At 44.9% G+C, this 21830-nt stretch overlaps 1 protein-coding gene across 2 annotated transcripts in view; it reads left to right on the top strand.

Annotated features, from left to right (window-relative positions):
• Sik3 (SIK family kinase 3) overlaps positions 1–21830 on the top strand; it is a 212254-nt gene that overhangs the window by 152877 nt on the left and 37547 nt on the right. For both annotated transcript variants that reach the window (XM_021208114.1, XM_029543055.1), the window contains exons 5-6: positions 11347–11471; positions 11909–12032. In XM_021208114.1, the coding sequence (XP_021063773.1) occupies positions 11347–11471; positions 11909–12032 (249 nt within the window). The remainder of the gene's footprint in view (positions 1–11346; positions 11472–11908; positions 12033–21830) is intronic.

The following is a 21830-nucleotide window of genomic DNA, read 5'->3' on the forward strand; positions in this document are numbered from 1 at the left end:
GAGGGAGGGAGGGAGGGAGGGAAGGAAGACGGAAAGACGGAAGGAAGGAGAGGGGGAAGGAGGGGGGGAAGGGGAGGAAGGGGGCAAAGGGAAGCAAGTCACCTTTGTTTCTTACATACCAGTTGCCCCTTCATGCTTAAAGAGTGATCATAATTCTCTTGTCAGTGTTTTTCTCATCCACAGACTAATCTTCAGGTCATTGAGGACATGTCTGTCTTGTTCCTATTGTTCTGAGAGCACTTTGGTGGAGCATCAGACATTAGAAGTACTTTTCTATTACCACATACATCTCTCAGGGTTACAGCTCTAATTAATGTCTCTGGTCAGGTGAATTATGTTAATCTCTTAGCTTTGACCTAAGAAGGCATTTTTTTTCACTTGTTTATAACTCTGAGGCTATACCTTTGATCTCTCTAAGTGCCACTCCCACCTTCCCTATCGGGTCATGTCTGAATTCTGAATTTATCACTGTGTGTGTCCATGATGTATGTGCGTAGCTCTGCATGCCAGCAGACACCTGTAGAGGTCAGAGGACAACTCTGTTGAGTTGGTTCTCTCTTTGCGCCTTTACATGGTTTCTAGGGACCAAACTCAAGTTACCAAGCTTGCTCCATCACCCACTGAGAGCCTTCTCCCTGGCTTCATAGTGTTGTTTTGTTTGGTTATTTGGTTGTTTATTTGTTTGTTTGGTTGGTCGGTGGTGGTGGTGGTGGAGGAGGAGGTGGTGGAGGTGGCGGTGGAGGAGGTGGTGGAGGTGGAGGAGGTGGTGGTGGTTATTTTGAGACAGGATCTCACTGAGTAGCAGTGGCTGGCCTCCAGTATACAGAGAGCCACCTGCTTCTGTCTCCTGAATGCTGAGATTAAAGGCATGTGCCATCATACCTGGCCCTTGATTTTTAATTTGAAAAATACTGTATTTAAATACTGGGTTTCCATTTGGTATCATTAGGTTCTGTTTAAAAATGAAAGAGGTCTTTGTTCATTGTGCTCTATAAAAGGTACACTAAAACTTCTGAGTAATATGCTCACCTGCAAGTATTGGGAACACACTGAGTGGACCTTTGTGGCTCTAATTTGTTGTGACTTAGAATTCTGACTATGACATGCATGTTACTATTCCTAACAGTGTTGGTGGGTATTGTCTACATGTCCTATGGAAACTGTCTGATGACAGCACCTTTTAAAATTGACTCATTTAATCAAGGAGACTTCTGTTGGGGCTTTTCAATTTTGCTTTCTTATGGAAAGAGTAGGGTTTCCAGGCAGTGGTGGTGCACACCTTTAATCCCAGCACTTGGGAGGCAGAGGCAGGCGGATTTCTGAGTTCAAGGCCAGCCTGGTCTACAAAGTGAGTTCCAGGACAGCCAGGGCTACACAGAGAAACCCTGTCTCGAAAAAACAAACAAACAAACAAACAAACAAAAAAAGTTGGGTAGTAGTATCTGCAGTAGTCTTGATAGTGTTGAGATTGGCCAGTTCGGCGATCCCACCTGCTAGTGTATGTTGGGAAAACCCCATAAGTTCTTCATCATAAATGCCATTTCCCCATGAAGGGATTTTCCCTGAATGTGTGTTTCAGACTATGAGTCTGTCATTACTTCTTTGTTAGCTTCTAGTCAGTAAGTTCAGCCAGGGGTTGGTGCACATGCTAATAAGCACTAAGGATTCCCCTAGCTTTTCTTCACCGTGAACTCACTGATTCCTGGAAGATTTCAAAATCACCCTCGTCAGTGCTGTGTGTGATCCTGCAATCCACACTGCCTTCTGTTGTTTTATTCATTAAAGAAGTAATAATAGCAAACAATGCTTAGTGAGTAGTCATGTAGGTGACTTATACTAGAAAGAAAACTAGTTCTCTTTCTGTGTGTATGTCATATCAGCAGCCTGGGTAACAAACCAATGTTTATTTATATAACTTTCCCGCTCATTTTGGTCTTTATTATTTTTGAGTCATCTCTAACAAGCCCCCTTTCTCTGTAAGTCCATGGAGATCTCAGACAAGGGCCAGAGTTAACTGTGCGTGTTAACTGGGGTGTTTGTCTCTGGTTGTAAGTTGTCCTCAGAAGGTTACAGCTTTGACAGAATGAGGGATCTTGTCCCAGTGCTTCCTGGTGCGGATGGACACTTGGAAATATGGATATATTTCCAGTTTATTTGTCCTCCCAAGCTATACTCTCCATATATATATTTGTTTTTTTCCTGTGATGACTGTGTTTCTTTAGTAAATCTTTAATGACATTTTTCACCTTGTTGAGTCTGGTAGACCTTAAATCTTTCCCTCTGCATATGTATATATACTCGCACACGAGTGCGCGTGCGCACACACACAAGCAGGAAGGGAAGTCTAGCTCTCCAGAAGGCTTGGCTGTCAGCTGCATTGCTTTGGGAGCACTTAGAACACTGGCACTAGCTGAAGGTTCTGCCCCATCTGTTCACATCTGCTTTGGATTGTTCCTTGGTCAACCAGGAAAGACATCCTTGTTATTGCTCTGAAGTGGTGGACCGAACAAGAAAATTTGCTCTTGGAATTGTCCTGATTTTTAAATTAGTGCCACCAGCCCTCCTCTCTTTTCCCACCACGTTTCACATACCCAGCTAATGATACGCTTATTTTAGGATACAGTATCACTACCTTATATAGCCTCAAGCACCTCATCTCGCCTAGAACAAAGAGTTTCAAGGCTCAAAATCAATAGCAACCTCTGGCATTTAAACCATCCTAGACGATGAACATAGGGTTCAAATTAGTCTTCTGCTCTTTATTAAGAGAAAAGGATGTAAATTGCCTTTTTGAGCATGCAGACAAATGCTAACTAACCAGGGTGTTGGGGGTTGGAAAAGAGACTTAACAAATTAAGTTTGGTTGCTTAGGAGTGGAGAAATAAATGACCATCGGCCACATAAAGAGAACTGCTCCACCCACATGGCTTCTGCTGTGTTGGGTGTAACTGCTGTATCCAATGTAACCAATTTCCTTTGTGTGTGCCCACACACATATGTATGTTTATGTGTGTGCAAGTGGGCATGTATCTCTGTGTATATGAAAGCCAAAGAATTTCACTGGGTATTGTTTAAGTGTTAGCCTACTAGCTACCTATGAAAACAGGGTCTCTTACTGGAACCTTTTACTTCCTGATTAATCAGGGATGCCTGGCCAGCACACTTCCACACCTGCCTCCTTCTCCCCATCACCAGATTTAGAAACATTTGTCATTACATTTAGCTTTGGGGAATCAAACTCAGGTCCCCTTGCTTGCATAGCAGGCATTTCCTAAATGAGCCATCTCTCTAGCCCTTAGTGGGTTCTGTCTGTTATGACTTTGATTTCTTTTGTTTTTTGGTTATTTTTTAAAAACATTTATCTATCTATCTATCTATCTATCTATCTATCTATCTATCTATCTATCTATCTATATGTTTTTATTTATATGAGTACACTGCAGCCGTCTTCGGATACAGGTTGCTGGGAATTGAACTCAGGACCTCTGGAAGAGCAGTCAGTGCTCTTAACCACGGAGCCATCTCTCCAGCCCATGACTTTGATTTCTTAGGTAAAAATCTTTATGACATTTATCACCTTTGATTGAGTCTATAGGCCATAAATCTTTTCCTATTTATGAAGATAAACAATAAAGAATGTTGGCTTTTTTTCATAGAGACTAGTATCGGTTCTCTGAAAAAGGACTGCTGGCTGTCTCTACTTTAATCTGGACATCCAGTGCTCACATGTAATCTCAACATTTGGGAGACCGAGGCAGAAGAATCGGAATTGGCCAACCTGGTCTCAATATCCCATCCCAAAAGTAATATTTTAACATATGTATATTTAAAAGAACATAGTTAATTGTAGATTCATGTATGCTTACCCTTAGAAGTTTAAATGAAAGATTTCTAAACATTGCAGATATAACCTTCCCTCTAAGACACTGGTCATTCTGAAATCATTTCTTCCCAGGGCTTGTTTTCTGAATACAGTCAGCATATCTACAATTATGCTTTTCCCTTTATGTCATCTCAAGTATCTTATCCAGGATGCTTTGTAAAATCACCGTGTGTCATATTGCATGCAAAGCAATGTACAAGTAAAGGTAGTAAGAATTACTTGATCCACCCTAAATTACTGCATGAATATCCAAATTGCTCTTCCATATCCAAAGCCCCCTTCATGGCATTGGCTTCAGCGCTGCACACCTCCTGCTTTCTTGGGCTTTTAGGATGCCCTGCAACTCCAAGTATTTACTTGCCCTTGTGAGCTCGTCCCTGAGTCTTCCCTCTTCTTCCATTTGTGACTTGTATGGTTTCACTGTGGTGACATTTCACGAGAGGTTAGTCTGTGGCATTCTCCATCCTGGGCCATGTCTGCCTTTCAACCATAATAGCAGAGATAAGCTAAGGTCACTTGTCCAGTGAACCCAGCCGCAGAGAGACACATCCTGGCACTCCAGGTCCTCCAGGTGGCACTGGTTCTGGGGACACAGGGACCTTTTCTAGCACAGAACCTGTGCTTTTGCTGAAGTGGCCAGGCTATGCTTTCTGCTAACTCTGGGAATATCATGTATGACTTAAAAATGTTTTTTAAAAGTTCTGCCAAAGCCGGCTATGGTGGCGCACGCCTTTAGTCCCAGCACTCGGGAGGCAGAGGCAGGCAGATTTCTGAGTTCGAGGCCAGCCTGGTCTACAAAGTGACAGGACAGCCAGGGCTATACAGAGAAACCCTGTCTGCCAAAATCTCATCCACTTTTAGTTTTCTAATTTTTTAAAAACTCTGTCCTGAGTTTTCTTTTTTCTTCTCGCTGTCCATTTGACTTGACCCTTAAGCTAGACATGCTGAAAGGAGGACGCCCAGTCCATAGTGACAGAAAGTGTGGAGTGGATGCCTGGTACTGGGATGACGGTTAGTACAGAGAGGGCTTCTTTCTGTGGTAAAATACTCTAAAATCCGCCTTGGTTACCCAATTCTGAATGTACCAAAAACCACTGTCAATGTACCTTAATTAGATGAAATTATAACATACTTTTTTATATATATTCCTTAATAAGGCTGTTGGGAATAAAGGCAGTTTGTGAGTGGATCTCTGCTGAGTATGTATCAGGAAGCACAGTATGGCCAGCCTGGTCTACAGAGTGAGTTCCAGGACAGCCGGGTTATACAGAGAAACCCTGTCTCGAAGCAAACAGACACACACACACACACACACACACACACACAAAGAAGCACAGTATGGTCATTGTCACCAGAATCTCTCAAAGCCGGGCAGGGAGGGGAGGGAAGCAGAGGCCCACAGCACCCAGCCTTTAGAGCTGAGGTCATTTCACCTGATGCAGCTGTGCATTCTGGGTGGTGCCACAGCCTCACGCAACACCCAGGGCAGTCCCTTCATAGTCTCTTGTATTCACTTAGCAAGCAGGTTCTGAGTGTTCTGCACTTGCTCCTGTCCCCTCCACCCCCATCCGGTTTCCAGTCCACTTTTCTCTCTTTACCTTCTCAGATCACTGAAGTCCGATCTTGAGTTTGTTTTAGGTTTTGTGTGTATGGGTGTGTGTGTGGTGTATATATGGTATCTACATGCGCACATTTGAACCTGCACTTGGAGGCCATCAGATGTCCTGCTCTATCCCTCTCCATTCTTTTGGTTGGTTGGTTGGTTGGTTGGTTTTTCGAGAAAGGGTTTCTCTGTATAGCCCTGGCTGTCCTGGAACTAACTCGGTGCACCATCACTGCCCAGCTCCCTCTCCATTCTCATATATTTTCTTTCTTTCTTTCTTTCTTTCTTTCTTTCTTTCTTTCTTTCTTTCTTTCTGTCTGTCTGTCTGTCTGTCTGTCTTTCTTTCTTTCTTTCTTTCTCTCTCTCTCTCTCTCTCTCAAGATTTATTTATTTATATGTATATTATTAAGATTTATTTATTTATTTTATGTAGCTGTCTTCAGACACACCAGAAGAGGGCATCAGATCACATTACATGGTTGTGAGCCACCATGGGGTTGCTAAGAGTTGAACTCAGGACCTCTGGAAGAGTAATCAGTGCTCTCAACCACTGAGCTATCTCCCCCCCCCCCCACCCATTCTCTTCAGGCAGGGTTTCTCACTGACCCTGCAACCAGCCTGGCAGCCAGCAAGTCTTAGATTCCCCTCCCCAGCAAATGCCGGTTGGGTACACTCAGCCTTTTAGTAAGTGTGTCAGATTTGAACTCAGGCTTGCACAGGAAGCAGGCTTCGTGCTGAGTCATCTCTCTAGCCCCCTGCTTCCTTTTTGAGTCATCCATGGGATGGTGTCCCTTCTGTAGGGATTGTCATACTGCAGTATCTCCTGCAAGTCCTCCAGACACTGATGTTAAATGAGTGTGTGAAGAAATGGAGGCATTCGTTTAGAGTCCTGTATGAGGTGTTGGGAGTGTGTAGCAGTAGGCAGTGTTGAGTAGCAGAAACAGCAGCTCCTGAGCCCGAGGGCTTGAGGAGCTCTTTGGAAGAGAAATCGTAACTTTTTAGGTACAAAGTAACTGATCAAACACTGGCTCTGTGCCTTGTTGTTATTGCGTTGTTGTAAATCTTGTTGATAATTCTGACCCAAGCCAGTGAGAATCCATCCTTGTTTTAGTCTTTGCTTTATTTTTGTTAGAGTTTTTCCTCTTGTGTTGGTTGATATTTAGTTTATTTCAGTTGTCTGTCCTATAAACAGTAAAGGCTGCTCACCCACGTCTTCCCCGCCCCTGCTTCAACCACACATCCCAGGGTCCCCTTGCTACTTCACTAAACTGCCAACGGTTCTGAAAAATAGCCCTCTGCTTGAAGTGTGCAGAAGCCGCCCACAACGGTAAGCAGCTAAGAGAAACCAGAGCGCATATTTCCTCCAACCCATTTTTTTTTCAGCCCCTTAAGTATTTGTTAGAGGGAGCTGAATTTCCAAAATGAGTTCCAATGTTCCTGTGTGTTAATAATTTGAGGTTTCTCCTGCTTGGATAATTTAAATGTTCAAAACCAACTCATGCTAAAGTTAAATGCACATTGAACTAGCCGTACTCCTAGCTTTCCATATGCATGGCAGTGATGGAGAGGGATGTGAGGTAAAGGGCCACTGGCAGGGAAGATGGCCATACAGTGCTAAGGAAACCTCACTTTACAGTGATGCGTTGTCAGGAAGGACGCTGGGCCTGCCCCTGCTAGGCTTGGTACTTAAACTGCATTGAAATCATCATTCACATTATCACCACAAGTGTCCCACTATAGATTCTTGTTAGTGATGCCTATGAGCACTCCGCTGCTGAGCCCAGTCCCTGTGTTTTTGTTCTGACACAGGGCCTCCACACTGAGCTGCCTGGGCTGACCCCAAACTTCGAGTCCTCCTGCCTTAGCCTCTACTTAGCTGGGGTTACAGGCTCGTGCCATCAAGTCTAGGGTCTGTTAGGATTTTTAACAACCTATCCTACTTGCTTATGAAGAGTTTGGACAATTTTGCTCACTGTGTACAGACTGTGAGGTGTAATTGGACACTGAAAAGATTGGTGGTATATTCTTCTAGTCCTAGCACTCAGAAAGTCTAGGCAGGAGGACCCTGAGTTATAGACCAGCCTGAACTACGTTACAAGATCTCCATCAGCTTAGGCTGCCTGTGTGACTTAGGGAGACTCCAGCAAGCCTTCAGTTGGCATGGCCAGCTCTCTCCAGCAAGCCATAAGTTGGTATGGCTGACTCTCTCCAGCAAGCCGATCAGGTGGCATGGCTTCCAGTGTGTCTCCTGCAGAATCAGCATCTGCTGTTTGTTTTTGAGACATGATCTGACTGTGAAGTCCTGGATGTCCCGGAACCCATAATGGAGACCAAGCTGACCTCAAATCCACAGATAACCGATCTTCCTCTGCCTCCAGAATGTTGGGATGAAAGGCATGAGTTACCATGACAGGCCATAAGCACTGTTTTTTACACACTCACTGTGCTTGAAGAAATGCTAAGTATCATGAAAGTCAGGAAAGAATAGTAGCTTTTTTTAAACTTCTTTTTGAAACATGAGTGCTACTCTCCCACACTTCCATCTCTTCTGCCCCTTTCATGTGTCCCCCACTCCTTCTCAACTTATCTCCTCTTCTTACTAGTGTGTGTGTGTGTGTGTGTGTGTGTGTGTGTGTGTGTGTGTGTGTGAGTTCTGACCACTTGGGATTAGATAACCCTTGGGGCCTCATCTCTGAGAATAGAAGACTGACTCTCCCTCTCTTGGCAGCTTTAATTACATGCAGCTCTTCATCTAGAGGTGGGGCCTGGTCAGATTCCCTCCATCTATGCGTGATGGAGTGTCAGCTGTGTTGTCATTGGACAGGTCTCCTTCAGCAACTCTAATAAGTAGTTCTACAGGAACTAGGAAGAAAGAATAGACTTCTCTAAGGGAGGTAGAGTGTTTTTAAAGCTGAAAGAATTACACACATGCACACACACACACAGAGATAAAGAGTCACCGGGGAGTACAGAGAAGGTGGGGAATTGTCTTAGTCAGTGCTCTATTACTATGAAGGGACACCATGACCACAGCACCTTTTATGAAGGAAAACATCTCATTGGCTGGCCTCAGAGGTTTAGTCCTTCCTGCCTTAGGGCAGGAAGTATGGCACAGCAGAGGCAGACATGGTGCTGGAGAAAGAGCTAAGAGTTTTACATCTTGATCCACAGGCAGCAGAAGTTAAGTGACTTTGACTTCTGAGACCTCAAAGTCCCACCCCCTAGCCCCCTAGTGATGCACTTTCTCCAATAAAACCACACCCACACCAATGAGGCCACACCTCCTAATTGCATCACTCCCTATGGGCCTATGCAGGCTTTTTTTTTTTTTTTTTACTCAAACCACCACAGTGATCTAAGAGACTTCACAACAGGGTGTTTATTTCTGTTGACAAATGGCACTGTTTTGGTTGTATCAGACCCTGAACTAAACCCCTGGTGATCAGTAAGCTACCTTCAGCAGCTTGGGTGAGAGGGGTTGGAGATAGAGGTTCTGGTAGGTGGCCATTGACGCAGCAGTATGAGAAGGCACCAGTCAGTGTTCAGGAGCAACTGACATAGTAATTTTACTGGCTCACTTTTGTGAACCTTTCTCTCGAATATCAAAGATTCTGCAAAAAGAAAAGAACAAATAAACCTCTCTCCCCTCCACTCAGCCGTCAGTGGAAAGCTTGAACATATTATCTAGCTAAGAACAATGTAAGGCGGAGTGGAGACTGGGATGCCAGAGAATAAACAAAAGGCTCTGACAACCCAAGGAAGCCACTGATACGGTGTTTTCTGCTGGAAATCAGTTAAAGCTTCATACAGGAAGTAATATTTGACTGCGCCTTGAAAACGGATGACATTTTAAAGGTAGAAGAGACAGGAACAGGCCTGGCACAGACAGGAAGTATATAAAGAAAGCCATATAAACACAGGATGTGAGCCCTCTGGTACTGAAGATTAGCCAGGAGAGCTGGGTAGGGTGGGGCTGGCTGTGACGGAGCTTAATGACAATGCTAACATAGAGAGGAGAGCCGCCTCTTTTTTTTTGAGCAAGGAGCTAACAGGATCTGATTTTGTGTGGCAGTCACTGAGCTCTGAGTGAATAGCTTAGGAGATGTAAAGGTAAGATGCTAGACAAGAAGAGGGGCTGGAGTGATGGCTTAGCAGTTCAGAACACTTGCTGCTTCATTGTGAGGACCAGAGTTCAAATCCCTGCACCTATGTGAGACTGCTCTCAAAGAGGCTGTAACACCAAGAAATCCAGTTTCCTCCACTGGCCTTTATGGGCGCTCATATAAACTTGTGCATACACCCACATGTAAAAGTATTTTTTTTATCCCCTGATGTAAATGTTTCAGAGGCTTATTGCCTCTGTCTGCTAACCTAGTCCTGGAAGCTTCTAGCCTCAGTACGATCTAATATAGGCCTAGAGTGTTTTTAGCCTCTGAAATTGCTGCTGAAGAAGCTCACTCTTTCTAGTTCTTTCTGAGCTCTGTCTGGCTGATTCGACTCAGCTGTTCAGGCTCAAACCCTCTCCAAGCTGACTGATTCAATCTGGCTCCCCCGTCCCCTCCCTCCCTCTCCTGAATTGTTCTCTCTTCTCCTGAGAGCTAGGCATATCCTAGTCTGTCAAATCATTCTCAGACTGTCACTTTGCCACTCAATTTGACATCACTTTCCGCATGGGCACTTGCTTCCACAAACTAAACTTTACTTTCATTGTTTGAGATTAAAGGTGTATACTAAGGGTGTGTCTGTATCCATCCTGGGAAATTAAAGGTGTGTGCTGAGACTGAGCCACACCACAACTAGAAGTAGAATTTTTCAGTAAATAACACAATCGCAGAGTTCACAGATATCTTGCAACACCCATACCCCCACACATATGTTTGGTTTTTTTTTTTTTTTAAGTTGACAGATGGAAACAACACAGGAACAAAGCCAGTGTCTTTTCTTCTAAGATTTTATTTCTTTATTTTATATATATGATGAGTACACTATAGCATCTTTCAGACACACCGGAAGAGGGCATCAGATTCCATTACATCTGTAATTGTGAGCCACCATGTGGTTGCTGGGAATTGAACTCGGGACCTCCAGAAGAGCAGTCAATGCTCTTAACCGCTGAGCCATCTCTCCAGCCCCCAAAGCCGGTATCTTTAGTAACAGAGCATGGAAAGGTAGTCTTTTTTTTTTTTTTTTTTTTTTAAAGATTTATTTATTTATTATATGTAAGTACACAGTAGCTGTTTTCAGACACTCCAGAAGAGGGCATCAGATCTCATTTCGGATGGTTGTGAGCCACCATGTGGTTGCTGGGATTTGAACTCGGGACCTTCAGAAGAGCAGTCAGTGCTCTTAACCGCTGAGCCATCTCTCCAGCCCAAAGGTAGTCTTAACCAGCAGGTCCTCCATGGGAAACTTCTCTGGCTAGTTAGAGAGAGAAATGCAGAGGGCAGAAGGAGACATAGCTGCCAACTAGAGGGCAAAAGAGTTGGAGAAGGGAAAGAGGCTGTAGGGAGGTAGGTATGTCGCCTTCAGATTGCTGCAGGAACTATAATCCCAGGACAGAGGAAAAGGCAGAGAGAGTGCCAAGCGTTCAGGGCCAGCCAGGGCGGCTGAGGTATCCTTGGGGTAGAGTCCATCAATTAAAAAGTTTTCCAGCATGGGTCTCCCCTTCCTTCACTTTTCCTCTATCCCTCCCCTTCCTTTTCTAGGCGCATACGAACAAGACAGGTGACCCAGTCCCAGCGAGCTCAGGTGGCTCACTACCTACTTCCTAGATTTGCCATTTCAGCCTGGTGACACTAACCAGAGACTAACCAGTGCCTGCTGGGACGCTGACATGAGTGTTGTTCCCTTGCCTCTCTAGACTTTGGCTTCAGCAACCTCTTCACTCCGGGGCAGCTGCTGAAGACGTGGTGCGGCAGTCCCCCCTATGCCGCCCCAGAGCTCTTTGAAGGGAAGGAATATGACGGGCCCAAAGTGGACATATGGGTGAGTATGTCCCTTCTTACCACCTGTCTCCTCTGCAGATGACAGCTATCCTGCCATGTGGGAGTGCAGAGCACATTCACCTGCACTTGCAACCCCAGTCTCCCCCAGCACCCAAGTCACATGAACCTTCTTTCAACTACTCCCTTTGCACCTGCAGAAGAACCCTGTGAGGTCCTAAGCAGATGATGCCTGTGGCAACAACAGAGATTACTTTTTCTTGAGAGGCTGGGTCTGAGAAATGTTTGGGATCTCACCCTAAATTCATACTTGGAAGCAAAGAAGAATGTTAGCTGCTCTGAAGACAATTGACCTTGACACTGACCTATATTATATCCTAAAGAGAGGACAAGTTGGTCCCATCATCTGCACATACACTAATGGTCTCTTTTGTTTCCTCTGATGCTATTAACTGTCCGTACTCTCTCTTTGGACTGCAGAGCCTTGGAGTTGTCCTCTACGTGCTTGTGTGTGGCGCCCTGCCATTTGATGGGAGCACACTGCAGAATCTGCGGGCCCGAGTGCTGAGCGGCAAGTTCCGCATCCCGTTCTTTATGTCCACAGGTAAGGGACCCGCCAGCAGAAAGCCATGACAGAGAGGCAGGCATGTGAAGTAACTTCACAAGTACAGTGATGCTGGGTCAGTGGCCGTTTGGCTGCTCTCTAAGCTGCAGCTTGCTTCAGCTCCTCCAAGTGGCAAGGTTCCTCAGGACCAGAATAAGCCACCTGCTTCGGCTCAGGGATCTGAGCTCTGCTCAGTATCAGTTTGTCTGAGCTGTTGTTTCCTCAGTCTAAGATGGCTAACTAAGGGCTTTGCACGGCCCCTGGCTATACAGATTAGATTAACTGCTGTGTGAGTCACTGGTGCCATCATGGTGCTTGCTACAGTGGGATTAGCGCGTGTTACCTGTTCTCCCCACAGCCTCCACTGGAGTGCGGGAGCTCCGCAGTTGGCGCTGATGCCCAGGACAAAGCAGGCTTTCGTCTTTGTCTTCATATGCTCTCATTTCCTAATTCTCTAGTCTACCTTCAGATTCTAACTGTTTAGGAAAATTTTTAAGTAAGTGGACAATAGGATAATAGCTTTTTGGAAATTTTAACACTGAAAACGGATACCAGAAACCCAGATGTTATAGTTAGCAGACAACTCAGAACCTCTGGGTTTGGCTTTAGTTTGGGATGTGTTTAGTTGGTTTGGGATTTCTTTGTCACCATTTCTGTGCATGTCTGAGCCACTATAGACAGTGGTACCTTTTGTCTAGCTACTTTCCTCTTAAGGAGAACAAGCACACCTTTAGAATAAGTAGGTGGAGTGTGGGTTCCCTTTAACTGAGTCAGCTCAGAACTGATGACTTAGAAGGTCGTGCATCAGGTGATGATAATGCTAAGGAAAGGGGAAGAAGAAACCTTTGGGATGGTGGGTGGGTGATCATTCAAAGAGGAACAGTTGGAAAACATGACATTTCAGGGACAACTGGAAAGGAAGGATGCTGGAGGATTGCCACCCAAAGGTCCCAGGGAGGGAGCAAGTAAGGGTGTGCCTGAAAGGAGTTGAGCATGTAGACTCTCTGCTGGATGGGGAGATCTAGAGGCTCTTAACAATAGAGCATAATATGGTTAGACCTGTGGGGGTTTTCTAAATTTTTATTACGAAAACTTTTTAAAAATTGAAAAGGTTTTTTTCAGCGGCCTTTAAAGACAGTCCCTATAGTTGCTACACTGCTTGTTGAAAGGAGAGTGTAGTGCAGCGCTGTGTGGTGCAGTGCAGCGATGTGTGGTGTAGTACAGTGCAGCGCTGTGTGATGTATTCCAGTGCAGCACTGTGTGGTGTAGTACAGTGCAGTGCTGAGTGGTGCAGTGCAGCGCTGTGTGGTGCAGTACAGTGCAGTGCTGTATGGTGCAGTGCAGTGCTGTGTGATGTATTCCAGTGCAGTGCTGTGTGGTGCAGTGCTGTGTGGTGTATTCCAGTGCAGCACTGTGTGGTGCAGTGCAGCGCTGTGTGGTGCAGTGCAGCGCTGTGTGGTGTAGTGCAGCACTGCGTGGTACAGTGTAGTGCTGTGTGGTGTGGTGCAGTTCTGTGTGGTGTAGTGCAGTGCCATGTACTATCACGCAACACAGTGCAGTGTTGTGCAGTGCTGTGTCCTAAGGCTCAGCATAGTGTAGTGCAGTGTTGTGTTATGGAATGCTGGGCAGTGCAGCTCAGTGTAATGGAGTGTTGTGCAGTGCAGCGCAGTGCAGTTCAGTGAAGGAACCTGGTTGGTAGGAGACTTAGCATGTGCATGCTATGGGTGACTGTTCCCAGACTGAGAAATAGAGTGATTCGGGACAGAACACTGCTGCATACTGCCTGATTGGCATGTTGGAGGAATTTTACAGACATTAGCTCCCTTCAATATTATGAGCTGCATGAGGTTGTTACCCCACTTTGCAGGTGATGCCATAACCAGGAGAGAGTAAGCAGTCTCCCCATGTAGAACAGCTTATTAGTGACTGAACTAGAATTTGAACCAAGGCAGTATGTCTCAAATAATGTTTGATATTAGATTTAAGGTAAAGAAACAATAGTTACAGGTAACCCCAAGGTTTTTTACCTGAGCGATAGATAGAAAGGATGAATTTGCTACTGAATCAGGGATAACTGAATCATCAACATTTTGGAGAGATGTTTTTAGAAATGTCAAGTTTGGGGTGCCTATTAGCCATCTAAATGAAGGTTCTGGTCAGCAGTGGGAAGGAGAGAGTTGTAACTTAAGATGCCTCTTTGCGTGTCATAGAATATACTCTAATGCTACCGGTGGGCTCACTCTCTGTGCCTCTCAGGATGGTTAGAGATGAGGAAGGTGAAGAGGGTCAGAAGAATGGTTAGAGAGGAAAGCCAGAGTCACTTGAAGACAAGAGAAGCTGCCCCAGAAAGCTGAGGTAGAGGACAGAGAACTGCAGGTTGGATTTAGAGGAAGGGAGCTCCCTCGTGGGGTTTTGGTGCCACGACCACAGGACACTGATCTGTGCACACAGTAGGACCGAGTGCAAGGCACAGCAAAAGGGGAAGCCTAGACTCTTCCCAGCCTGACTGTACAGTGATGGAGACAGAGAAGTGTGCTCTGGGGGGCTCCCACCCTGGTCATCAGATGTCCTGCCAGTAGCTGCATTTCCTGTTGTCATGGTGACTGCATTTTACCATTCCCTACTAAGGAAAAAAATGAGGACAGTTTTAGGTTCACTGCAGAATTAAAGGGACAGAAGATGTTCATATGCCCCCTGCCTCACTTCCCACAGCTTCCCTGCCAGCAGCATACACACACACACACACACACACACACACACACACACACACACACACACGTACGCAGACCCGTCATTCAGAGCTTGTCGTTTACAGGAGGGTTCACTGTCAGGGTTGTAAATTTGCTGGGCTCTGCCAGGTGTATAAAGGCATTTATCCATGTCAGACAGAGAAGCCCCACCTCTGGGATGATCCTGTGTGTTCCCCCGTTCCTCCCTTCTCTTTCTCTCCCTACTGGTGATCATCATCTCCATGCATTTTTACTTTCTGGAACCTGATATGGTTGGAAGTGCCATTTTACGTTGGCCTTCCACTTAGGAACATGCACAGGCATACAATGTCTGTTGTGTCTTGCTAGCTCATTTCCCTTTACTGCTAAATACTCCCTGCCTGAATGTACTACAGTTTATCCTTTTGCCCACTGATGAGTGTCATGGCTGCTCTCCAGTTTTGACAGTTTGTAACTGAGGTTGCTTTGATAGCCTTGTGCAGATTTGTGTATGGACACACATTTTCGGCTCACTTGAGTAAGCGCCACGGAGCATGCCTGTGAGGCCATATGGTAAGAGCTTGTTTAGATTTGTAGTAGACTGCCAAACAGCCTTCCCTAGAGCTGGGCTGTGTTGTAAATAAGAGTTCTTGCTGCTGCCCGCCTTGAGGCTTTTGCCTGATTTGCCTGTGGGGCGTGGTCCCCTTTCACAGGTGTGTGGTGTTCCTTTCATTTGTAGCTCTGAAGTTTGTGATCCTGAACATCCTTGTTGAGATGTCTCATCAGGTCTTCATTTTTTATTTCTCCCCAAAAAAGTCTCATAGTGTTTTCCAAGCTGCCTTTGAACTCCTGGGCTTACACAGTCCTGCCTCAGTCTCCCGAGGATCTTGGATTGCTCATTCATTTATTAGGGTTTTTCACTGTTTTCTAAACCCCATTGTTTCTTACTGCTTCTGAGATCCATTCCTTCTATCCCCTGAGTGTACTGCCAGATTTCTCATTCTCTCTTAATCCTTTACATCTCCTCTAACCCGAATGAGCTGTCTGAGCCATCTCGTTTACTGCCGTGGCTTCACTGATCCCTTTCGGGGACTGCTCCCAATTAACTGTCTCCAAATTCTCTCCTGAGGTCTAGGGCCACGTATCCATCCATTTGCTATTTAGCATCTTTTAAAAAATTATTTTCCTTGTTTTGTAGTACTGAGACTCGAACCCAGGGCCTTAAGTATGTTAGGTGGGTACCCTACCATTGAACTACAACCTGTTACTCAATGTCTTCCTTTAATATCTTGAAATCACATTCGCTGAAGCATTTTCCAAAATGAACTTCATTCCCTGTCCACAAATTTGCTCTATTTGGTGTCCCCGATGTCTCCATCTGAGGCTTGACAGAAACAAGTCTTGATTGTTTCTTCTCTTAACACCACCAGAGCCAACTGGTTAGTGAAGGCTGTGCAGTCAGTCCGCTATTCCAGTAACCACTTATAAGCAGCGCTGTCATCTTCTCTTGCCTAAGTTAGACTTAGCCAAATCTGGGGATGCTGGCTTCCATCCTTGTCTTCTCCATGTTTCTGCGTGAGAAACCTTGGCAGACACCAATAATAAAAACTATGCCACACATGCAAACCTCACATGTACATGCATACAAACACACAAATCTGATATCATTTTGTAGTTTTAAAATGTTTCAGTAGTTTACCATTGCCCTAAAGTTTACTCCTAATGTGTCTAAAGCACTGAACTTCAAGAATTTTTACTACAACCATGATAAAAATATACTTTATACTATAACTTAGAACACACATATATGTAGGTTTTTAAAAATCAAAATATATTGTTTTGAGACAGAGTCTCTTTCTATAATTTTAAAATAAAGAACCATCTAGCCCCGTCTCCTGAGTGCTAGAGTTACAGGCAGTCTAGCCTGATTGAGTGCTAAGCCTGTATTTCTGAGGGTGATGGTCAAGATTGTTCTCTGGCCTACACATGCACATTAAAGAAAAGACACATCCAGATATTTTTCATTTTTTTTTTTTTATCTTTTTGAACCTTGTCTTACTACTATGACATTTATCAAAATATACTGTGATTGGAGGCTAGAGAGATGGCTCAGCAGGTAAGAGCGTTGTCTGTTCTTCCAGAGGTCCTGAGTTCAATTCCCAGAATCACATGGTGGCTCATGATGACCATCTATACTGGGATCTGATGCCCTCTTCTGACATGCAGATATATATGCAGATACTCATATACATGAAAATAAATAAGCCACATATATTTTTTAATCTTACTTTATTTCTTATTGTAATTAATCCTTTCATTATAAACCTTCCACACCAGACTCTGAACTTAGAGTATATGCAGAGAAAGCATTCATCCTTCCCACAATGGTTTATAATCTAGCAGAGTGTCGGGTACACAGCTGCACTTCCTACATACCGAGTCTATGTCAGAGTCATCCGTTCCTCCCTTGTGCTCCAGGGGCTTTGATTGACTCTTTTACAGGCTGCTGGTGGTGGTGCACACCTGTAACCCCAGCCCTGGGAGGTAGGTAGATCTGTATCAGTTCAAGGCCAGCCTGGCCGGCAGAGTGAAATAAGACCATGTCTCAAAAAAGAAAAATCAGAAATGTACACAATTGTGAGTTCTTCTGCAGCACCTCACCCCCGCCCCCTCCCCAGTACTGTTTTCTCTTGTTCTGACCTCAGGCCCTGGGCTTTAGTCATAGGAAAGTCCTTGTCCTTTCTCAGACTTAGCAAGCACACTTTGCTGTCCCCTCAGGTGGACCCTCTGAGGCCTCTCTCAACCCCCACCGTCACCACCACCACCACCAGCTTCCATAATTGTGTTTGTCTTAACCCTTGTGTCAGCTCCACACACTCTAAAATTGTTTTCCCGCCTCCCATGTCGTCATCATCATCATCATCATCATCAGCTGGCAGGGATGAGCGGTTTTAGATAAGTTTTGTCCACTGTTATATTCCCAGGCCATGGGGTAGTCTGGCGTCTACACACATAAAGATGTATTAAAGGAGGGAATTGATGTACAGATTTGTTAAAAATATGGCCTACAAAAGCCCTTCCACAGGAAATAGTCTCTCTCAGGCAATATCAAGAAATTGCATTGTGCTTGTCTAATCTCAGCACGTGGGAGGTGGAGGCAGGGGGCTCAGGAACTGAAGGTCATTAGCTGTTCAGTGGGTTTGAGGCTAGCCTGGGCCATATGAGATCCTGTTTCAGTCCCTGCTTCACCCTTAAATGCACACAAAAATAACTATATTTCTCTAAAGCTTTAGAGTTTATGAAGTATGTTCCTGTATTTTGTCTGCTTTAAACTCTGCAGCTGTGCTCTGGAGTTGTTACTGTATACTATTTTCCTGCTTGCCGTGACGTGTAGAGAAGAGAGTTGCCTTGTAAAAGCCACACAGATCACTCCAGTTCAGCCACTCCTCAGATGCTGTATTGTTCTGCTCAGCCTCACTGATACAAACAAAGGACAGGTCAATAAACCACTTCCTCTGCTTTCCCAGTGTCCACAGTGTTTCCTGTGAGGGGTTGGATATCCTGTGTCTTCCACCCCAGCCTCTCAGACCATGCAAGGCTCTTGCTCAGTCAGGCCTCCCCAAAGCAGGCTACTGAGCATAGCTCCTAGCAAATAACCTAGCTGCTGAAACCATGCTCTTAGTGAGTTGTCATAAGTGCTGCAAGACTCTGAGAATGGCAGCGTGATTGTCCTAAATATTGTTACTGTATAATCCTGGAGAGGAGATTCCCCAAGTGGAATAAAACAATGCTCTGTAAGATGAAGCACAGAAAGTGAGAACCAGTGGAGGAAATGAGCTGGTGGTCACCATCTTACTGCATGCTCATTCTCGTCTTCAGTGGTGTGCATGTGCTTGGCTTTGTCTTATACCATAGACCTGAATCCCAAGACCCATCAGAGGCTGGTTCTGTCCATATGGTGAGGCACAGAGGAAAAGGAAATCATAGGATATTCTTGTCGTCTAAGCAAAGACATCCTTCAAGTATCATGGAGTCAGGTTCAAGGGAAGTACGCTGAGAGCCCTGGGACCTCTTTCTGTCTCTGGGCATAGTTGTGACTCACTAGACCTGGAATTAGCTCTTCCTGTGGAGGTCGGAGCTGTGAGGCCGCTCTCTCTCTTCATGTTCCGTCTCTGTCTTATAGAGGGCAGTGTGGGTGAAGAGCAAGGCCTGTTCTCTGCTGTCACCAGCTTGGACTGAGAGCTTACTGATTCTGTGAAAAGATGTAGAAACTTAGTCAGGGCTGAAAGGGTTTTCCACATTAGCCTGGGAAACACGAGAAGATCTTTTTTTCTGCCCAGGTCAGACTCAGAGTGTCTCCAGCTTGGAGACCAGTCTCTGAAGATGGACACTGTTTCTATAGTAACCATGGGATGAAGTTGTCTTCTCATAGTAGGTCAAACCTTGTTAGACATGAGTGTTCTTCTGTGGGTGTCCTGAGGTCAACTAAGATCACATATTTGTCATGGGCTTGAGTGGGTTTTAACCGCCTAGTTTATTATGGCTAAGACTGCCGGATACATTTTACACAGCTGCATCTTCTGTAGCCTAGAGGCACCTGGCAGGAATCACATGTCTTTTCAGTGAGTATTTTGAGTGAAATATGGAAGGAATCACAGTGTTGGACATATGATGTTGGACACCTTTAATCTCAGCACTCAGAAGACAGAGGCAAGCAGATCCTGTGAGTTCAAAGCCAGCCTGCTCTACATAGCAAGCTCCAGGACAGCCAGGGCTACATAATAGAAACTCTGTCTCAATGTCCCAACCTCCCACCCTGCCAAAAAAAGGAAAGCTGAGAAAGAACTTACTACTTAACTGTAGAATCTCCTGTGGGCTCGGCGTTGTACTATTAAAGTGATAGGTAGCTCACCACCGATGCTTGTACACACTCAGAAAACCAATTGGCTTTATAATCTTTTGTTATTATTTTGTAGATGACTAGATCAAGTGACTTCTGGTTAGTTTGCAAAGGTATTTTGGGCCAGCTGGCTCAGGCTCGTCATCCCAGCACTCAGGAGGCTGAAGCAGGAGGAACACAAGTGAGTTGGACACCAGCATTGGTTACATAGGAGGTTGGAGGCCAGACTGGGCTACATAGTGAAGCCCTCTCACAGCAAAAACCAAAACAAAACAAATGATTTGATTTACTGTAATTTGGCTCTCTGGGTCTCTGGTAAATCATGTTTGGTACAGACCAGGTTTGGTTTGGTTTGTTTTTAAGGTTTATTTATTTATTTTTATTATGTATGCAGTGTTGTGCCTGCATGTATTCCTGCAGGCCAGAAGAGGGCACCAGATCTCATTATACATGGCTATGCTGGAAATTGAACTCAGGACCTCCGTAGCCATCTCTCTAGGCCCAGACCAGTGTTTGTGAGTGAAGCTTCTTGGATTGACCCAGAGCTCAGAGCTGTCATCCAGGGAGCATTTCAGCCTTAGCCACAGATGATAAGGGGACTCATTTCCTTGAGCTCATATAAAATGAGACCTGATCTAGCCAGTGTCAGCAGAGGCCACATCTGACTCCACCCACTGATGGAAGCCAGCAATATACGCATTTGGTTACTAGATTCACTCCCTGATAATACATTTTTAAATCCATGGATATGTGTTTTGCCTTATCCTCCTGTTAAATACCACCCATGAACAAATATAGTCCAACCATTTACTTAACGGAAGGAAAATTAATTTACCATGAAGAAACTGCACTGATGCTGAGTGCATTGAGATCTCTTGTGGGCAATATTTTTGAGTCCTTATTGATTAGACTTCATTGGGACTTAATTAGCTGTAATATTGCATAAGCATTTTATTACTGGGAATGCAAGATCCCACTTACATAATGCTTCTGATGGAGAATATGGCCTACAGCTATTGCCAGAAAGCTTTCACTTAGAGGAAGGTAACTCTGCCCCATCCGAGTACACATCAAGAACCACACAGTGTCTCCCTGGGCGAAAGCACTTTGTGGAGAGGAGCAAGGGTGGGAATGGGTGTCACTTGCCCGAGCTGTAAGTGTAAAGGCCCCTCTTTGGAGGTCTGCTCTCTATCCAGGGAGAAACACCTGCGGTGTTTTGGGAATACATGCCACATCCGTAATCCCAGCACTTGGAAGGCAGAGGCAAGAGAATCACAAGTCACCCTCAGCTATATGTCAGTTTCAAGGGCAATCTGGGGTCTATGAGACCCATTTTAAGACAAAACAAAGCTAGACCTGCTCATCCGAGTAAATCAGGCCTCGCCCTAGTCCCATGAGTTTATCTAAGTTTCTAGAAAGCCAGGAATGAAAGTCCTTGATAGTGTTCCAGTTATAACTATACCTTTCAAGCAAACTGTTGTCTGATTTATGGAAATCCTATATAGAAAAATAAAGAAAACTCCAAGTAGAAGCAGCTTGATCCCAGAGGGCGTGTGATAACTAACTCTGGGTCCCTGGGCACTAGGCACGGGGACTTAACTACTTAGTTCTCAGCAGGCCCTAACTACCCCGTGAGACATGCTGAGTGGTGGGTGGTTTGATTGGTGTAAAAATGAAGGCAAAGCCAGGATAAGATATGCTTACTTGGAAAATGCAAGAGCTAACCTTTGACCCCTAGCCATCTGGCCCCAGAGAGTTCCTAACCATTCTCAGTTATAGTTAGTTCTCTGTAAATACATACCTGATAAGTTATTCAGAGTATTTGGAGAGTCCTGGAGTGGATATCAAAGAAAGCAGTCATAGGAGGCCATGAGATGGCAGTGCAGGTAAAGGTACTCACCACCAGGCCTGGGGATTTAGGTTCACTTTCCAGGACCACCCCTGCCCCATGCCCACCTACACTAGAGCTTAAGTACACATTTTAAAAACCTCTTAATTAATAGCACATACTTTAGACTCTGGGAGATTTCTAGCTCTGGCCAACCTCTTACCAAAACTGTCTTAGTTAAAAACCAAAACACAATGCTTTTTTTTTTTTTTTTTTTTTTTTTTTTTAATTTTGGTTTTTCGAGACAGGGTTTCTCTGTATAGTCCTGGCTATCCTGGAACTGACTTTGTAGACCAGGCTGG

Source organism: Mus pahari, chromosome 10 (assembly GCF_900095145.1).
Source record: "Mus pahari chromosome 10, PAHARI_EIJ_v1.1, whole genome shotgun sequence".
Taxonomy (NCBI): Eukaryota; Metazoa; Chordata; class Mammalia; order Rodentia; family Muridae; genus Mus; species Mus pahari.